We start from the raw sequence: 19,613 nt of genomic DNA on the forward strand, positions 1-19,613 counted from the left end.
TTCTAGATAACGCTATCTTTTATATATTGCACTCCCGATACGATATATATATATATTTGCACATGAAATAGAAATAGACATGTCGAAGCTAAGATAAGATAACGGTCTTAATTCCGAATAAGGTACAAATGTCAGTTCTTTCCATTTAAATGGTAATCCGTTCTATTAAGTTTCCTTTGAATCTTCTGTACTTAGCATTGCATAGCACGGCTGCATTATTCTGTCGCATTCAGAGAACTCTTTCCTTTCCGTGTTCAGTGCACGAAAAAAAGAAACTGCACGCAAGCCGAGACCGCGAAACGTAATCGCGCTTCGGAGTCTCTCACGCAGGCTGGTACAAGGTTGTCGTCTTCCATTTATGGCGCAACCGTGCACCATGTAATTATAAGAACAAAATATTTAGACTGCACTAACACGCTGCTGTAAAAGCGATTCTTCATGCGCGCGGTAAAATAACGACAGCATTCACATGGATCTGTTCCAAATTTCTAATTAGACTTCGTTGTTTATCTTCGTTAACACTGGGAATCTTTTCCACTGAAATTAGTTAATAACTTTAATATACTCTAATGCGGCTGTAATTTACTATGAGCCGTTAGCCGATCCGGTGAATGACACTTAGATAGTTTAAACACCGTTGCATATTTTCCTTACTTAGCTCGTCATAAACTAATTAGCGACATCTGATAAGCCCGAACATTTTTCTCCGGCGTCGCCCACGTTGATATATTCTACATATACGCGATATGTACATGGATGCAATTGGGTAGGTGTATATCCATCTTAATGCACACGCCTCACCCGTAGGGGGTTCTCGAAGCGCCGTGTTACGTTTCGTTGCGTCACGTGAACTGGCCCCCTGATTATAGTCGTTAATTATCGGTGGTTGCGGCTAAAGGAAATTAGAGGATTCGAGGTCGCTACTCCTCTCCTGTGGTAAGAATAAAAATAAAACCACCACTGATCTCTTACGCTTTACATAAAGAAAACGATGAACACGAACGAGTTCATATTCGCAAACGTAAGAGAAGAAGCTAGAACCACATATTTCATTTGTAATTATCATAATACCAATATTATCGACGTTACAGTCAAATTACAAATGCTCGCATCTTGCATTTCTCATAGGCTTTGAAGCATTATGTGACCTTTTTTCTTAAAATTTAGTTAGAATCATAGAGCATGCGGATTACTGATAACCATCGAGATTTGCATTGCTAAAAGGAGATAAGAAGGAAACCGCAGATAGGGAGGAAGGGCGTAACATAGGAGATTCCTGCCAGTCCTTCCGCCGTTTTTCGAGACGTATACTATCTGCTACACCTGGGGCACGAATACGAATTAGGACCAAGTCGCAACAGGATCGAGTCCCGCCGATTTCGAGTATGCTGGCCCCTTAGGCAACGATAAGTTGCTGCAGTGGGTCTAGCCACTGCTCTGCCCTCTGTAATTATACCGTATACAACCGAACGTTGTCTTGCTCTTTCTTTCTGGCGTCACTTTCTCCTTCGTTTTCCACCGTTCCTCGTCTTCACTGGATGCTTCTTATTGTTGAACGCGTGTTTCGCCGACCATGGTCCTGCCGGGGGCCAAAGTTGCGTTCGAGCAGCCGTCTTCGAGACTCCGCTCTTCCGCTCCACCCTCCTCGTTTCGTTTGCTTTGTTCTACTTACTACATTGCTCTTTTATTGTTTAGTAATGATCGCTCCGTTCGGTCCGTCACTTTTTCACAGACAGTGCACGATTTACACGATTCAAGAGCGAATAAAGAGGATCGTTGCCGGCTACAAGCATCGAAATTATTTATTTACCTTATCGATGCGCAATTAATACGAATCTTCAATTAATGATCCGTTCCTGTTAAATGCATGGTTACGCATATTGTCGGACAAATATTGTCGCTACTCTGGATCTTGAGCAGACGCGTTATTTGCATCTTCGATGCCCGAAGCATCAGTTGCTTCTGTGGATATTTGTACAACGATAATTGGTTCAGGAGCAGCGATCCGTTCGCGCGATCACTTCAATATATATCTAGATACACATCTTGAACAGTGTTTCGCGGCGTGATCGTAATTTCGTATCGCGATTTAATATTCGAGAAAAAAGCAGGTCGTCTGTGGTTGGTTGCCGTCGGACGAGCCACGTTCCACGGCAAGTTTTCTTATCCCTACTTTCCACAGTATTTATCTTATAAATTACAATCTGCATGCATTACAGTTTCTTACATTTTGTTGGTCAAAAGTGATCATAACTATGCACACTTCGACAACAACAGAAAAGGAAAGAAGTTGCGAAGGAATATCGTACGCCAGGCTGATCCGTTTTACCGGTTTGCCCAAATAAAATTGTTAGTTATTGCGAATCTTTGTAATGGTCTAGGGCCCGTGGCAGCCTTGATAAATTGTAGTAATCTTAGATAAACACCATGACTCATATGACAGGACATCATCGATGAACATAACGTTGGTGCATCAGTCTTGGACGCTGAGACTGTGTTACGTACGCTATTTGCTTATAAACGTGCGTGAATATCTTCTATATAAGTGTGTAGAAATGCATCAGCGTTTGAAATGAGTCAGTGTACCACGATTTTCCAGCTATGTACGCTCACTGACTGCGAGATTTATGGTTTGTTACGTAACAACGTCTCTCTGGTAAATTTAGTTTCGTATACACGGTATATATAATCATTTCACACACTAGTGAACGCACATTATCCGAGACACTCGATAGCAGATAATGCACGCCGTATACAGAAGACAGTGATATACTGCCTGTTAACACGAATCTGAGGCCCCATTAAATAATTAAACAAGCCGAAACATATCGATTTTATATGTCTTTGCATTTTTATATATTTAATTCCAATACAAAGTAAATTTGTAATATTCTTTTAAAAAATATTCTCTTAATAGGACATTATAGTTAACGATGTATTTTGCTGTTTCTTCTTATTACATTACTCTTATATTTCATGCACTCGTTTCAATTAATTTATAAAGTAAATCGATTACAGCATCGTTGCTGACACAACGAGAAACTCCAGGAATATGGTCAGCCTAATGGTGGCCATTTTTAAGCGAGAGAAAGGAATTGTGACCACCAACTTCATATAATATGCAAACAGTACGTCCATCATGACGAACAATACACGAGAAGGTTTCGATCGCCGAAGGCTTGCGTGCAAGATACCTGGCCGATCAGACGTAGAGTGTTAGAAGCAGGCGTGATACCGCTTTTTGCGGGTTAACCGACGACGATACCACGGCATGCTAACGGTCATGCGATACACTAGGTCACGCATACAAAAAAGAATTGCATACATATGCAATATTTTTGCATTCATACCCATTGTTCGATGCAACGACTTCAAAACTCCGAAGTAGATATCTCCTCCTCTGCTCGTCTATTCCTCTTGAGCTTCGTATCTGACGATAGAAACAACTGCAATTTGATAGAAAGTTCTTCTAGATTGCGGTGAACCATTGGGGTGCGATGGTAATCCACTTTACTCGTCACACCTCGTACACCATGCCAGACATTGATTTTGCATTATCGTTACCAGTTAACTGAACCGATTGGTTCCCTTTTCCTCCGTGTTCACGTAGATACACGAGATATCTTGATATATAGATGGTCACGTATAGATGCTTGTCCACAATGATGACGTGTTAGTGTTTGTATTTGTACGAAGGGAGCAAGCTTCGGCGCGAAAGGGTGCAGCACGCAAAGTCGAGGGTGGCGGCAACCGCAATATTAGATTAATGGCGGATGTACTTCACTTTCGGTGCCATATCGTTTCCCGACGTAGATTTCGTCGGAAATTAAACTTCTCGAGTAGCATCGTCCATCAGTCATACAAATTGAAAATTGCCTTTAATTATTTAGTGTTCATATATGGCATATATGCATATATGGCACGTTTGCAATGTTATATTTTGTTATTTGTGTAAGAATTAATTCAAGAACACTCCAACACAGTTGTTTTATCTCGCATCTAAGATCACCACGATACAAGATGCAGATGCTTGGGCTAAATTTTAAGAGATCCACACTGTACCCGCGACAACGTATCGTCGCATAGCATAAAGAAACATAAATCAATGTGCAAAAAGTAAAAAGTTATAGCCACCGAGACGTCGAGGCAACGTCTTTGCTTGAACAAGCGGCAGCACCGGGATGGCCTCGAGGGCTGAACGAGGTGGAAGAGCAGAATGGGAGATCCCGAGCCTTGATCGTGATAAGATGCAGCGGCGTCGTCGGTTGACAAAGGGTCGTAGGAACGCCCCCTCAGATCCGACGTGCAACCGCTTGCGGGGGCGTACATATTAAAATTGGCCCCCCACCTCTAACCCTGTATCAACCATTCGCCGATCTTGTTTATTACTGGCACGTACAATCACGTTACCAGAAAATATGATCCCTTTTACCGAAAACTCTAACCTCTGTTGTACTCACCAGCTCGTATCTTTGTGCCGTAACTTTGTTGAACATCATTTCTTAACATCATATTCGCAAGACATACTGTCGTTCATAAAATGTGTGTACGAACTTCAATGTGTACTATATTGTATTTATTTATTATGTTCGCGTATTTTGCTCCATTCCATATTTTTATACTAATGATTCCGTATTTTTATGCATTTATATATCTTTCCTATAGTAATAATAAATAATGTAACGTATATCCTATATAAATAGTTCGCAATATTATGTGTTAAACTATTTGCCACAACGTATAACCTATAATGCATTAGAAAATTTCTATTTCTTTAAAACATTCTTTAAAATAATAACATTCACTAAAATGATACTGACAACCTTTGTTGAAAACAATGATAAGTCGATAAGGAAACATGAATATAGATAAATATAAATACGAATAGCAAATAGAAATTCAAAATACCAAGAATATGTTTCTTATACATACATATACATATATATATTCTTATTCTTTATTCTTAATGCCATCCTCATTATTCAATATCATTAAAACAGTCAAGTAAATATAGACGAACATAGATGTATTGAAAAAACATAAAATAATGGAAGTTGAATTATTATCTGTTATCTTACTTGTTCTGCAAACAGCCTACCAATTTTTGCATGTGCATCGTAAATAAACACCAACTGTAACAATGCAACGCATTTGTTAATTTTACGTACATTGCTGCATTGTATCGATACTACTGTGAAAAAATATTACATGCTTTTATTTTCTTCACTTAAAAAAATACAAGTGCGTCTTCTCATCCTCTGCCGCTGCTTTTGAATCGAACCAGGTGCTTCCTTAGCGAACAAAACTTTTCCTGCGGAGAGGTTAGCGTTGCGTCCATCTTGTAGTTCGCGACCGTATCGACATAGGAATAGGCGCAAAGTGCGCCTAATGCTGCCCTCTGCGATAGACTGGTCGAAACATCGCACGCCATCTTGGATATTTAATGCCTGTTTTTACCGTGTGATTTTACAGTGTAAACGTCAAGTTTGGGTTTTGTGTTATTGTGCCTAGCGTATTTGAATATACTTATCAAAAGCACAACAATTACAATGTTCCCGCAAAGTTCACAGAGAAGGTATTGGATATTTAGCGATGAAAATGATTTAACAGCATTAAGAGAGAAAACCAATGCAGAATTTATCCAAAGGCATGGTGCGAATATGAAGGTGAGTTATGCTGCTTGCAGTGATAAGTAAACAATGAAATTTTGTATTTTAATTGCCAAATCGTTATCGTGCGTATTATAATTAAGGATAAAATTATTATTTCCAAATAAACTGGTGAAGTAGATATTTGAAGTATATTCTATTGATAATTGTAGCTAAACATGTCGATACATATGTACACTGTTTTATATGAATTTTTTATTTGTCATTTTTCAATTCGTTTTTTGGAGTATAATTTTGTATTGCATTGTGATACACATGTTATTTCCACAAAACATAACATGGAACTTATATTTTAAAAAGCCAGAGCAGAGAGAAGAACATTTTCTATCCCACATAGAGGAACGTACATTACTTCGTTTCTATGAATTACAATTGAGAGACTTCTGCCGCCGCTTCACACCTTCAATGCCACGTGCCACTGTAGCTACTGCGTTGCATTACTTCAAACGATTTTATCTTAGAAACAGTGTTATGGATTATCATCCCAAAGAGATTTTAGTCACATGCGTTTACTTGGCTTGTAAAGTAATTATATTGTCTCCATATTGTCATTACATTTCTGCAGTTTGTCACAGTAGTTGATTTTAGGTAGAAGAATTTAATGTATCCATATGTCAGTTTGTTGCTAATATTAAAGGAGATAGAGAAAAGGCATCTGATATTATACTTAATAATGAATTGCTCCTTATGCAGCAACTAAATTATAACTTAACAGTGCACAATCCATTCAGACCTGTAGAGGGATTAATGATAGATATCAAGGTACATCTTTAATACCTTTATATCAGTGTAAGTTCAATAGTTTTGATGTATTTGATAGAATTAATATATTTTTAGACGAGGTATACATCTTTGGAAAATCCAGAACGGTTGAGGCCATATATCGATGAATTTTTAGAAAGGGTATTTTTGACTGATAGTGTTTTACTATATACGCCAAGCCAAGTTGCATTGGCTGCAACATTACATGCTGCATCCAGAGCCTCTGCTAATTTAGATAATTATGTAACTGATATTTTGTTCTCTCAAGAACATTTAGTGTGTATAATAGAAGCAGTAAGAAGTAAATATATCCTCTTTGATTTATGTTTCTCTGTATATCTACAATATATTTTAATTGGCATATATAATATATGTTCTAGAAATAAGATCTATGGCTAAATGTGTAGAACCTCCTTCAAGAGAAGTGGTAAGAGCTTTGGAAAAGAAATTAGAAAAATGTAGAAATCAGGAAAATAATCCTGACAGTGAAATGTAAGTATATATTTATAGTCTTAAGCATAGTTTTATAGTATACTTTAAGTATAATGTAAATTATATTTGGTAACATAAGTTTCAACAAGATAAGATTTTTGTATGTACTATTACAGTTATAAGCAGAGAATGCAAGAAATGTTAGATGAGGAAGATTTACAGGACAATGAAAAATATGCTAAAATTATACAAGATCAAGCAGCTCATGATGAGAAAATCTTGGGTGTCAGCAAAGTTTTGTCTCCTTCGGCTCTATAATAAGGCAATTTCTGACATTGCATTGATACCATTTTTTATACCTTTGTCAATTGTACATAATAATGAATAATTGATTACTTTATATCAATAAGATCTAGGAAAGGGTTACAATATTTATTAATATTTCAATATATACCTTTTCGAGATAAAAATACATTTGTTAGTTTTTCATTAAAATCAGGAAATTGTTATAAAAATTATTTAATGTATATATTGTGTCTCTTTATAATAAATGCGATTAATAAACTTTTTGTTTACCTTGTTCATTTTCTATGCTTCTATCGTTATTCAAATGAAATTGTTTAATTTTTTACAATTTAGATGGGGATTATGCTTTCACTATGAAATATTCTTGGTACGAATTTTGGTTCCATTTTAGTATCATTATTTATTGTGATAATAAAAAAATTAACAAATATGTTAACCGTTCTTTAGAATGTTTAAAAACGCTATTAATTTTAAAATTTTCAAAAATATGTATCACATACCCAGATTTCTAACGATTCAATCCTGCACGATATTAATTATATTAATATTGCATATGAGCTTTACCAACTAATTTAATGTAACGTGAACACGGAATATTTTCGTATTTAAGAATCTTGATGCCTAAAGTCTAATCTTTGGCTTAAATGATATGTCGGATTACTTGTTGGGATGTTTTGGAAAATCGTTGTCTGTTGACCCATTGTTAAATTACTTGGCAATGGTTGAACAATAGGCAAGGCAGATGGTAAAGGAACTGTCGCTAAATGTTGTGGAAAAATCGGTGCTCCTGGTTGCAGTTGCGCTGGATAATTAAAAAACCTGAAAAAGCTTTTCCTTTATAAAAAGTCACATTTTCATTGAATATCGATACTCACCAAAGACGATCCTCGACGAAAATTGGTCGAGGTGCAGGAATACCTAAACTGGAGTAATATTGTTGCGCCAGCAGTTCCACGTCGTTTGTGTACTTCCTTTTCCACTTTGTACGTCTATTTTGAAACCAAATTTTAATCTGTAAATATAAGAAACGACACAAAAATTCATTAACAAATACGAGTATTAGAAAATGTTATTCGTTTATAGTAGTATGTTCAATAAAGAATTGAAGTGATCTAGGTGAAGGAAACATTGATTCGATAAGACATTAAGTGAATAACATAAGCTACGAAGTATAATATGTTAAGATCAAAGAAATTCAGAGTTTCTCGTAACCAAAATCAAAAAATATTTGCCCCGGGTGAGGATCGAACTCACGACCTTAAGATTATGAGACTTACGCGCTGCCTACTGCGCTACCGAGGCATTCGAGAAGCTTTTCGCCACCACATTTGAAATTGCAAACCTCGCAAGCTTGAGCTTTTCAAATATATTTATGCAAAAAAAAAAAAGTTTTTGTGTTCTATGCTAAATAATTGCGAAAATACAACAATCTTCAAGGGATATTATGAATTTAAGGAAACATACAAACTGAAGCTCCTGTGTGGAGAAGTATCAGGAGAAGTCAAGCCTGACCATGAGAAAAAGATGAAACATGTGAGGCAGCGCGGGAAAAAATGATGTCACCATCTTGGACACGATTCCTACAGAATTTTCTGAAGGGGAATGCCTAAACCGGATTCAGAACGTTCAAAGCGATAATATATCCTAATTAAAAAATCGACGCCTCTTCGGTCCGTCGCTTCGAAGCATCCGTTGTCCCGAGATTCTTAGTTCTTGTGGCATGCTGGAAACGTACACACGAATCGGAGGAGCAGTAGAGCAAGAAGAAGGGGACTCCCGGAGCTGGCTCGTTAACTACGAGAAATATTGTGACAGTTATGTCTGCGCCACGACACGTCTCCTTCTTCCCTCTGATCCGTCGTCTGATCATCCTTGCCTTTTGCTGTGATCACAAAGATAATTATCTGCCTCGTTCGCGGTACCCCGCGATATTTCTACCGCTTTGGCAATTATTACAGTTCGCGACATTACTGGTCTGGACGATTGCAACTCGACCGAACAGAAAATATCCAGGGTATTGTCATAAATTAATTAGTTTAAAGCGATGCAACAGCAAGCCATGTTGCATCCTATAAAGTAAATGGAAGAATTATGTAACTGTCGCAATCCATTTCTACAACTTTGTGTAGGATTACGTAGCTAAATCTTCGTTGAAAGCTGAGCACTTCGGATCGGGAGGATAATATTAGAAACCGAATTGCGTAGAAAAGTGAGCAATACAGAGGGTTGCTTAAATGTGGCGCCTATAGTAGGTAAAAAGAATCGAATTTCTAGGTAGAATACAATTTCTACGCAACACGATGATTAATTAAAGATTTCCGCGAAAGAAAGGGGCGATCGTTTTGCGTTCTCGTCTTCTCCGTGCGAGAAGAAAGGGCGTATAAGTGCTAATTGGTCCTAAAGGGCGATCTTCCCCCATGGCGCCACAATCTGGCGCCTATACATATGGTGACCTTTAGAGCCATAATTCAATGCCCGGTTGAATTTGAGAAACTCAGGATACATGGAACTTAAACTATTTCAGGTGCCCTTAGGCTACGGAAGTCTCAGACATTATCGCAATTTATTGTGTGGTGTGCATCTTGTTCGAAGCAACTTCAGCGAAATGTGTTTCCCTTTAATCACAGGGAAATCTTATTTAGTAGCTCCAGTTCTTCTCATTATTATGAAATATAATGTGGTAATTTTTCTTCTCCGCGTGAAACCGTTAGGTAGATCAGTTTCCGTTCCGGAAATCTTTGGAATGAATAGCGACATAAATTATGTAACACGTACCTGAGTTTCAGTCAGTTTCAGACTTTTGCTGAGCTGTAGTCTTTTCGCCACACTTAGGTATTTGTTCCTCTCGAATTCTGCTTCTAATGACTTAATTTGCGCCGCGGTGAATGCCGTACGAGGCCTCTTCTTTCTTTCGTCATCGCTAATAGCGCTGTCACTTTTTTCTTGAATGTCTCTATCTACACCTGTTGTAGAGTTGGCACTGCTACTGCTGGTACACGCCTCTGGTAACATCGTGGAAAGGATTATACTATTTCTATATGTATTGTGAAGTACATCGGGCGAGAAATGATAATTAAGCCACGTTTCCTTATCGTGTAATTATCGAATAATTGCGCGACGCTGGTCATGTTACTTCAGCGGAATGAAAACGCGTCGTAATTAAATGAGCTCTAATAACACGTGGCTCATGCGAGATTAAATAGCAGACAACTACGAATTATAAACTATAACATCGTATTCGATGTTTGATCAGGAATAAACGGGACTAGATTTAAACAACTGGTGCGATGACAAAGGCCTATCATTAATTGTAAAGCGGTGGTTTATGTGCCGTGACGCGACCTGTTCTCATTTTAATTGCTTTTAAATGAGATCGGTACCATAGACGATACAAAACGCCGTCTCTTTTTAACTTAACCAGACCCAATTACCCCTTTAAGATTTCTTTCCTCATCAATCTCGTTACTTTTTTCCCCCCGTCGAACTTGTTTATATTTATATTTATCCCGGGCATACAAGCCGCTGGTACAAGACGTCGCGCCTCGCCCATGAGGAATGTCTTTGGGGTCTCTTTTAGTCGACTGGTAACAGGATCGCGTTCTAAGTAGCGGGGATCATCTTCTAATTATCTGCCCATTCGTCATCCGACGAAAAACCCTGGCAGCACGACGCTCCATCGTTGAATATATGTATATACGTCTGTTACTTCAAAAAAGAAAAGTATAACTCGCGACACAGCGATACCATTCGTGTCATAGCGTACGCATACTGTACCCTATTTTATCACCTTTAGAAATAATACATTATATATATATGTATAGTGAAAATTAATACAAAATCCCTTAAATCCCTTAAATCCCTTAAAGCCCTTGAATAACAGGATCAAATTGCTCGGTTGTTCGTGTCGTTAGAATATAATTAGCATCTCATCTGTATTGAATGTCTTGGAACAAGCACGTTGAAGAGATTAGACCTCATCTATCACTGTATCAAACGTGAAGAGAACCTGTTATTTTGGCATCGATAAATCGATGACAAAAGCTTCCTCCTTTGCAAGAAGAATGGATCGGCTCGAGCAACCCTTGCAGTCAGAGGTGCAATAAATATCTCGAAAAAAGTATTTGCGGCGTGGTTACCGGGACCGCAGAGTGTCGTTTACCGGCTACTAATTGTCAGATGGCGACGTAATTGTCGCGTTTCTCGCGCGTTTTTCGAGACTTCTCTTCTCTCCCGTACTACGGAGTCGTCGGCTAAAACCGTACCGCCTCTAATTCACTCGACGTGAACCACGTCGTACGACGTGCATGCTTGTGCACGTGTAAATTAAGGAAAGATTCCAACTCGAGTGCTGGGAAACAGTATGCGCAGATAATAATATCAAAGGCTACAAGTAGCACGTGTTTACATTTTAGATTTGAACGGCTATATCTGTTGTATTAGCACGATGCCTGTGGACATTGCAGTTAATAAAGAGTTAAATCCGTCTTACTCTTCTCTTTACAGAATTACCTATAGGAAAGTTTTTGTAATTTTTTCTAACGAAACGTTTCGGGAATTTTTTTTCTAACGGAGGTTTCACACCTTTCGTTGAAAGAAAAGCTAACATTCTTTTCCGGAAAAGATCTGAACAAGCGGAAGAGAAAAATATTTTCGGAGGGTGTTCGCGCGGCTCATTTGTCGTCGACTTTCTGACTCGGTTGCATTGACGAACGAGCTCCACGAAGAAGAAGAAGAAGAAGAAGAAGAAGAAGAAGAAGAGGGAAGAAAGGGTTGGCGTGGAAGGCTACGGTGCAAAAAGGAGCTTAAAACGTGAAGAAGCGTGCGGTGGAAGTCGACGAGGAGCACAGCGAGCCGAAATAGAACACCACGCCCTCTAGTTTACCTAATTGCTGCGAGCTGCGGTGAACTTGTCTCCTAATTATTCTGTGATGAATGGTGAGAGCACGAGTAGAAATGTGCGATAAAACGTGGCTAATTTTCATTCGTTCGGCGTTGCACGATTTCACACTCGTGGCCAACTACCAGGATAATTAATCCACACGCGTAAGTCATACCCATTGGACGCTTCAGAATAGACAGATGGCTAGATCTTTTGTCATGATCTAAACCATCGTTCACTTAGATTAATATCGTAGACTGCAGAGATTTCAACGAAAGATGTCTCGTTTTACTCTTCAAGGAATTGAAAATGATTTTGAGTCTCGAATTAGACCATTATACGTTTGGTATTCAACGATGGTGATATCCCTACTATAATTACTATATCTGATAGACAGTTGCAAGATATATTATGCGTTGAAGAAACGACCAAATAAATCGTTTATTAAAAATCATAAAAGTGAGCCGGTAAAAAAGGAAAATATCTTTTGGACGACTTTACTCGTTCGCGAGGCAGCTTTTGCAAAGATTTACGCGTCGCGTTGACGGCTTTGTAGTTGGACGCGACGTCCCACATATCTCAGTTGAAAAGCACGGCGCAAACGAGAATTGTCCTTTCCTTAGATCTCGGATTTATCGCGGTGACCATTACGTTGTGTAAATCACACAAGACAAGGGCCCTTGGTAGAAATTAGTCGTCGAGAATCTAAAACACTCTTGGTAAAATGGAATTGAGCTGAGCCAACTATCGATGCTTCTTCGTACATTATGGCGTGGACATATAATAACACCAGTCCAGTAAATGGATATTCTGTATGAACTGAATCTATGACTCTAAGGAATTGATTCGCTATAACGATCGTAATACGATTGTAACTAAAAGATGCATCGAGAGATTAAGATACGTAAAGAATTTCTTATTAACGCTGGAAATGGAAACCAAATAGGATCAACCCATAAGATATCGCCGAATGTTATCCGTTCATGGTGTATTTCTTTCTTTTTTTTTTTTTTTTTTTTTGTACATTCTGTACGGTAGGGATACGAAGACACATTTTGCCGCATTTCCATGGCAGAATTAGCAGGAGACAGATAAATAGTGAACGAAGAGCAGGAACATTGAGTGGGCGTGGACCCTGCAGGAAGTAATGGATCAAACTCACAGTCGTCCGCGCAAACTTACGAATTTGTTACCACGTGAAGGAAGCATGTGGATTCTGTAACAATTACTCCCTTTCACGTTGGTAACAATATCCGAATTAAGTGGAAACAATTACCCATTACTACGCAACGTGTAATAACTGTAAAGTTGGGATACAAAGTAATTTTAGAGTTGCGCGTTGACATCGGAATGTTTGCGTCAACGTATATTACGGATTTTACGACATGTTTTACTGATTACATACTTAGAGTTTTAATGAGGAATCTCTAGGTAATGAGAAGCAATTAAAACTTAAAACGATGGCAGCGCAACGAATGATTAAGACTTTAAAAGAATCATCGTGTGTTTTCGAATGATCGGCACGGTATTATTTTAATACCGACTTCTTTATTGTACTATTGAGATATCTTAGTTGGCCGTGCAATTTAAGGAAATATAAATACCACAACAGATACGATAAGATGTTTTAAATAATAGACTTTCAACTGAAATAACTCGATAGTTTGCCGTTTGTTGAATTAAGACATTTTCCGAGCTTTTACCTCTGTGTTTTCATACAATATATAACCAATATATATCTTTATATATATACCTATATATATGCCTTTATTAACCAAGTAATTTGACAAAGCAAATACAAGTGTGCAACACCTGTATAATTTGTTGAGTTACGCCGTATAATCTTGCAAAACAGTGTCTACCATTAAATCGAGTATCGCAAACGCGATTTTATAATGATTTCATTTGGATACGTTTAACTGATAAATGTTTGTGGAAACATTTAATTTTATCGCATATGTTAAAATCGACGTTCTTCTTTGTTTCAGTAGAATCGCTCTAATGCATTTCAATTAATTTTCATTGCAAATCAATTGTAATGCGGGCATAAAATTTTCAATTCAGCTTACCATAACACATTTCTGGTTCAGGGGTCGAGCAAACCAGATCCACATCGTTAAATTCGATTTCTTCTGCCATGGACATGGAGGAATCTGGCGCTATCAATTTCCGTTCCTCCGAATCATTTGCTATTTAAATGAATTTCATTTTTTTTTTTTAATTTGCTTCATTAATCTTCGTAGAATGAAACGGAAATTTTGGGCGAACTTACATTCGTGACCTTGCAAATACGTTTCGGTCTGAATTGATACGCGAGTTTCCTCTTCGACAGGTTTCTTACTTGGCGCTAAAAGACTTTCGATACTGAACGAGCATACTTTCGGACTTTCATTCAATTCCATCGATTCTCTATTGGTTTCTGATGTTTTCACGTGTTCTTCCGACATTCTAAATTTCGATCGTTCTCAAATGCCTGACGCTATCATTTAGATCTCCGTTCGATGTTCCGATTGATTAGATATCCACTTCAAAGTATTTCAAAGATACGTATCTAGTGCTTTTTTAAGAACCGATCCTTTAAAAATCACTGCACATGTCTTCACTATGCTTATCACCATCGCATCACAATCACTACCTGTTCGTACAATGCTTCTCAAATTTGATTCGTCGGTAATTAACGAAACATTTTTGATTTTATTCTATGAAAAACAGAATGATGTGACTGATGAAGTTGCAAGTACGAGATCGATTCAGATCATTCATAGATATCCGTGATCCGTTCGCGGGATTAGAGTCGAAACCAGCGACTGATTGTCGGGGTTGCTCGCGATGTCCAACAATATTTTTTTTGGCAACCAAGTCAAATTCTTCGTTCTTCGAGGCGGCGACGAAAAGCCACGTGCTCATGACGTCATTGTATGTTCAACCAATCCTATGTAAGTTTGGGCGGTTCTTGGCAAGCACGTGCGTTTCTGAAAGGAGCCCCTAATGATCTCGTACAGCGAGACGGTAGCAGTCACTAAACGGTGGTAATGAGGTACCCATAAATTTCTGTCACCGCCATGAAACGCTGTTTAATAACTGTCTTGACAGAAAGCGAACGCAATATGATATCAATTTTCAATCTGTTGCATCTGCATCGAATATGAATTTAGAAATACCCTGATTATGTCAAACGTCATTTCAATTTCGAAAATACGAACGATTAATTTCTTTTTAATATTCTAATAATTCGATGACTGTATGATGAGTTATATTCAAACAAGAAAAACAGAGGAATTGTAGATAGTAGATGCAAAATATGTGTAATACGTGTGTATAGTTGCAAATTTGCATATAATGACCGGGATGATAAATTGAACGTCTTAAATGTATTATTAGACCTGTATTACGATTCTATAGAAATCTGAATTCCCGTAATTCGAAATAAGCGATAAGTTTGTCATTTACCTATTTGGTAAGGTCAGTGTACATTCGCTCATACATTTAATGAGATTATTAGACGCACAATTGTTTATATTAACAGAACGATGATAGGGATGATAGAATGATACAAAAAGTGTTGACAGATGCGAAATTTGGCTACGTTTATGCGAACCAACGAAATACACTGCAGAAATTTGTTTCGCACTTCAGCTAGCCAAATTGTGATTCTTCTGAATAAATCAGAACCAGATGATATTGGCTTAGAGTTAGTTCTGATTCAAATTTATTTATATCCATCGCGTTTGATTTATATTAATTTTCTTACGTTTTGATTCGGTGCAAAAATAAAAAAGAAAGAACGGTATAAAACAACTTCGAATTTTATATCTTCAAGTATGAGGAATACATTGTAATCGAACATAGTAGACAGTAAAAGGAAAGAACTAGTAGGTGTGTCCGTAAGATCACATTACTTAAACGACACTCCTCTCGCATGTTCTGCAATATGTTACGTTGCCAGAAAGCTGACACCTTTGAAGAAACAAGTCAGCCAAAATGTTTGTTAATTTTACGCTTAATTGGTGCCACAATCGATAGCATCAAGGTAGTAAGGGTGTAAATTATCGATTCCTTCGAACGTGTCAACCGCAAAATAAAACGGTCGAGACACTTCTCTGGCATTTGTCTTCCATCGTTTCCTTGAACATATTTTTGGAATCATATTTCGTCAGACGAAAAATCACACGTCATGATTCCATGTTCTCACCGTTGTAATAAACTGTCGTGTATCATCTTACCAACTACTTGGCGCCATTAATTACACGCCGCACAGAACCGAAAAGCAATGAACTTAAGATGTTTCTGACAGAGTGTAACAACAGGAAAACTCAGGATTTGTGTAAATTTTATATATATATTTTTATTATTTATATAATAACAGAATAAAAGCTTTCTATATAATCGATACATTTTGCTTTTATCGTAAAATAAAACGTAACGTGATCACTATTCTTAGTACAATTCTTGTTACTCGAAAATATATCGTAACTTTGATTAATGTGATAGAACAAAATAATTTTTATTTTAAGAGGAAATCTCAAAGCATATATAATATAACTTAAAACCCATAATAAGTTCAATACTCGTACTACGAATATAAGGATGTATATTCCATATCCTTTTCAGGATGTATGCTTATCTGTCATATAGTAGTTGGAAAACTGTGTTTGGTCCTTATATCATTTGTAACTTATTAAAGTATATTATCGATTTAATATTTAATAAGGTGATAAGTAAACTTTCCTGTTTAAATAAAATGATTCGTACCTAACGTGTTATCGTAATTGATAATTGATATCGTGATTGTAACGACGTAACACTTGATTGCAGTGCGACAGAACAGAAAGATATAAAAGTTTAATAAAATATACTTTTTATCGAAGATATCGTTTCTGTTGCATATCTAAAATTCTGATTAGTGAAACAAAGTAAAGCTCATTAGAACTTTATTGATTTATAATAATCTACATTTGTTGCGTTGAATTACCATTCCATGTATTATTCTCATCATTATCATCCCCACCTGATTGTAGTCTATGTACATTTCCTTCAGTTTTGATGGTTGTACTTCCTTGATTACCCAAATATCTTCTAACCAAACTAAATGTCATAAATCGTTATCGCCTATGTCCGTATTTCACTTACATAAATATCCTCATAAACATGAAACCTACCCTGATGAACTGGCAACATTCTGAAGATTTTTAACTGTACCAGCTGCTTTGTCTTCTGAATCGTTATTTTCAGTAGAGTTATTTGGTTTTTTCGGTGTTTTATTGCGTGTACCTCCGGTAAAATATCCTATCACGTAATAGTACACAGCTGTGAAAATTGAAAAAGTGGACCAAACGAACCGTGGTAAAATACCAACATCTTGCGTAGATGTCACAGTTGTTGTAACGGTCGACTGAAATAATAAATCGACAATAATAAAGCATCTCGCGAATACGATGAAGAATGTGAATATTTCATCAAAGCATAAACTGAAATTACGTTTTTCAAAGGCAGGATTAGGATAACTGCTGTAGGAACCAGTTCCAATTCTAAAAGAGTTTTATCATCATCTTCGTGCATTAATTCCCGTCTTGGAAAGGAGGTAGACATCGCAAATTGACGGAATGGTAAATTAATATTCTGAACAACGTAAGTACGCAAATCACGCAAAGTACTTGATGGTTCAAACTGCGCGATATAAGGATTGCCAGATGGCAATCGGAATTGTATTCTACTGACAGTTGCCGTAGATATCGATGGTTCAGATGGTTCCGAGTTGTTACTTTGTTGTTGACTTTGTTGCTGTCCTTGTTGTTGTCCTTGTTGCTACATTTGACAAGGATACATTTTTTCTATATATAAAAAAATTAATTTTATGAGCTTTTTCCGAAAAAGAACATACAAACCTGCTGCATTGCTAATTCTTTTTGTTTTCTCTCTAATTTATCCTGAGCAATTTGTTGTAAAACTTTCTCCCGAGCTGCTGCATCAGCAGCTCTCTCTTTCATTCTCTCTTCGTAAGCTTGTTTCATTTCTAGATCCTGCTGTTTTTGCCGCATTTTTTGTATGTCACGACCGATTTTACGACGTTCTATTTCACTTTGTCTATTTTTCTTTTCCTCCTCTTCGATACGCTGTTTTCTTTGTAATTCTATTAGCTGTTGTGCTTTTTTTAGTTTTTCCTAAAGATACACAATATTTTAATTTTTTTTTTTATCATAATGCTTTAAATAAAAAATTTTTATGTAACCATACTTCTGGTGTTAGTTCTTTAGTAGGTGTCTCCTTTGTTTCATTGACTGGTTCTGATGGTTCGCTAGTTTTTAAGCTTGTGGATGGTTCTTCCTTAATATCGTTCTTAATTACATTATTATCCTTATCCTCTGATGTAGCTTGAGTTAATGGTACTTCTCTGCTTGATTTTGGTATGTTATCATTATTTTTATCTACGTCAATTTTCATATTAGCATCAGTAGTACCACTGGCCACAGTAGCTTTTTGTTCTGCATCTATCAGATTGACAGATGCATTTTTATTTTTTCCTACTTTTGTTAAAACTAAGTCAATTTTAGTAGCTAAATCAGCTGCTGTTGTGGTGCCAGCAATAATTTCCAAAGGTGCACCATTTTCACCAATGAAGAATAGGGATGGTACAGGTACCAGTTGATCTGTTGAAAAATACTTAGGAAAATACAGAATTTTGTTGAAATTTGAACTTGAGTTATTTTATCAAAGGATACAAATCTGAGCAAAGAATCTGTAGGTTTCAGATCCACTTTCCAATCGAATTGCTACAAAATCTTCCTGTTCCAAGCGGCAAGAAACTTCTGTAGCATTGATTGCTTCAGCGACTTGTGCAGATGTGTCATCTTTACCTGTAAATAGATGACAAGGCTATTTGTCATATAACATTCATGATACAAACAAAACATAATTATTATAATAGGATTTGAAAATAAAAGGTAATCTGTAAGTATGTTACTAATTAAATGAAATGAAAAACAATTTAGGCGAAAAACAAGTAATAACAGATTAAATAATGCCTTAACCTAACATTACAAATATATACCTTCAATGAAAACGACAAAAATTGCTTTCCTTGATTTTGATGTTGCCACTGCTTCATTGATGCTACCTTTAAACCACTTCATGTTTTCTGCAAAGTTAAGGATATTCGTGTTCTATTGTGCTATCAGTTGATAATGACGTAATGAAAAAGTGAGTTCAATCACTAGAAATTTTCTGTAGAACTTGACGTTTCAAAATCTACGTAAGGTTTGGTTAGGTAACTATTGAATTGTATTAATGAATTGGTCCATTGTATTGAGCATAATTGTCCGTTTGTCTTTACATTAATTCAGTAAGGTATATATAAATAGCTGTAACCATAATATTGTGTGAATTTGCAAAAATAAGCCTTGTGAAATGCAAGTCAGTGTCACGTAACGCTATTGTAGACAAGTTATTCGCAAATTGAAGGTAAGCTTATTGTTAAATCGATGAAAATACTGTTGATTGTAACACAGCCTTTAAGTTTAGAGGTTAAACAAGAACCAGTGGACATGAACCATTGTAGTGTGACCAGT

General features: G+C 36.9%; 4 protein-coding genes and 1 non-coding gene across 8 annotated transcripts in view; 1 reads left to right on the forward strand and 4 right to left on the reverse strand.

The window, feature by feature from the left end:
- Positions 1-5,362, reverse strand: part of LOC117216295 — a 58,510-nt gene extending 53,148 nt beyond the window's left edge. The window contains exons 1-2 of one of the 2 annotated variants that reach the window (XM_033462902.1): positions 5,209-5,362; positions 5,079-5,132 (exon numbers count right to left, since the gene is read on the reverse strand). In XM_033462902.1, the coding sequence (XP_033318793.1) occupies positions 5,079-5,132; positions 5,209-5,255 (101 nt within the window). In that variant the 5' untranslated portion in view covers positions 5,256-5,362. The remainder of the gene's footprint in view (positions 1-5,078; positions 5,133-5,208) is intronic. The other variant, XM_033462903.1, reaches the window with a different exon arrangement.
- A 68-nt stretch (positions 5,363-5,430) lies between these two features.
- On the forward strand, positions 5,431-7,447 carry LOC117216293 (cyclin-H). Its single transcript, XM_033462900.1, has 6 exons — positions 5,431-5,666; positions 5,970-6,194; positions 6,258-6,431; positions 6,507-6,732; positions 6,812-6,923; positions 7,040-7,447. The coding sequence occupies exons 1-6, from the start codon at positions 5,550-5,552 to the stop codon at positions 7,179-7,181; spliced, it is 996 nt and encodes a 331-aa protein (XP_033318791.1). The 5' UTR covers positions 5,431-5,549; the 3' UTR covers positions 7,182-7,447.
- Positions 7,448-7,525: 78 nt separating this feature from the next.
- Positions 7,526-15,159, reverse strand: LOC117216294 (homeobox protein ceh-19-like). The gene is made up of 5 exons (XM_033462901.1): positions 14,321-15,159; positions 14,118-14,237; positions 9,945-10,171; positions 8,045-8,181; positions 7,526-7,988 (listed from the first exon to the last, which is right to left on the reverse strand). The coding sequence occupies exons 1-5, from the start codon at positions 14,493-14,495 to the stop codon at positions 7,775-7,777; spliced, it is 873 nt and encodes a 290-aa protein (XP_033318792.1). The 5' UTR covers positions 14,496-15,159; the 3' UTR covers positions 7,526-7,774.
- On the reverse strand, positions 8,399-8,471 carry Trnam-cau. The gene has a single exon. It is a non-coding gene; the product is annotated as a tRNA-Met (tRNA).
- A 1,467-nt stretch (positions 15,160-16,626) lies between the features above and the next one.
- Positions 16,627-19,505, reverse strand: LOC117216591 (UBX domain-containing protein 4). Of its 3 annotated transcripts, none has more exons than XM_033463413.1 (7): positions 19,097-19,505; positions 18,768-18,902; positions 18,283-18,695; positions 17,934-18,209; positions 17,527-17,853; positions 17,208-17,440; positions 16,627-17,121 (listed from the first exon to the last, which is right to left on the reverse strand). In XM_033463413.1, exons 1-7 carry the CDS (start codon positions 19,176-19,178, stop codon positions 16,998-17,000), a joined length of 1,590 nt encoding a protein of 529 aa, XP_033319304.1. In that variant the 5' UTR covers positions 19,179-19,505; the 3' UTR covers positions 16,627-16,997. The 3 variants fall into 3 exon arrangements, with proteins under 3 accessions (XP_033319304.1, XP_033319303.1, XP_033319302.1); XM_033463412.1 differs by having other exon boundaries at positions 16,627-17,124; XM_033463411.1 differs by having other exon boundaries at positions 16,627-17,133.
- Between the last annotated feature and the right edge of the window lie 108 nt (positions 19,506-19,613).

The sequence above is a fragment of the Bombus bifarius genome, unplaced genomic scaffold (genome assembly GCF_011952205.1).
Source record: "Bombus bifarius isolate JDL3187 unplaced genomic scaffold, Bbif_JDL3187 scf7180000010271, whole genome shotgun sequence".
Taxonomy (NCBI): domain Eukaryota; kingdom Metazoa; phylum Arthropoda; class Insecta; order Hymenoptera; family Apidae; genus Bombus; species Bombus bifarius.

Excerpts from the sequence above, each read along its gene's own strand:
- LOC117216293 (XM_033462900.1), top strand. The coding sequence starts at position 5,550 with ATGTTCCCGCAAAGTTCACAGAGAAGGTATTGGATATTTAGCGATGAA. Across the intron at positions 6,432-6,506 it reads GATTAATGATAGATATCAAG|ACGAGGTATACATCTTTGGA; the intron begins GTACATCTTTAA and ends ATATATTTTTAG. Across the intron at positions 6,924-7,039 it reads AATAATCCTGACAGTGAAAT|TTATAAGCAGAGAATGCAAG; the intron begins GTAAGTATATAT and ends GTACTATTACAG.
- LOC117216294 (XM_033462901.1), bottom strand. The coding sequence starts at position 14,495 with ATGTCGGAAGAACACGTGAAAACATCAGAAACCAATAGAGAATCGATG. Across the intron at positions 10,172-14,117 it reads TGAACCAGAAATGTGTTATG|AGGCGTGTACCAGCAGTAGC; the intron begins GTAAGCTGAATT and ends CGATGTTACCAG. Across the intron at positions 8,182-9,944 it reads TGAAACTGACTGAAACTCAG|ATTAAAATTTGGTTTCAAAA; the intron begins GTACGTGTTACA and ends TTATATTTACAG.
- LOC117216591 (XM_033463411.1), bottom strand. The coding sequence starts at position 19,178 with ATGAAGTGGTTTAAAGGTAGCATCAATGAAGCAGTGGCAACATCAAAA. Across the intron at positions 18,210-18,282 it reads CTAAAGAACTAACACCAGAA|GAAAAACTAAAAAAAGCACA; the intron begins GTATGGTTACAT and ends GTGTATCTTTAG. Across the intron at positions 17,441-17,526 it reads TAATCCTGCCTTTGAAAAAC|TCGACCGTTACAACAACTGT; the intron begins GTAATTTCAGTT and ends TTATTATTTCAG.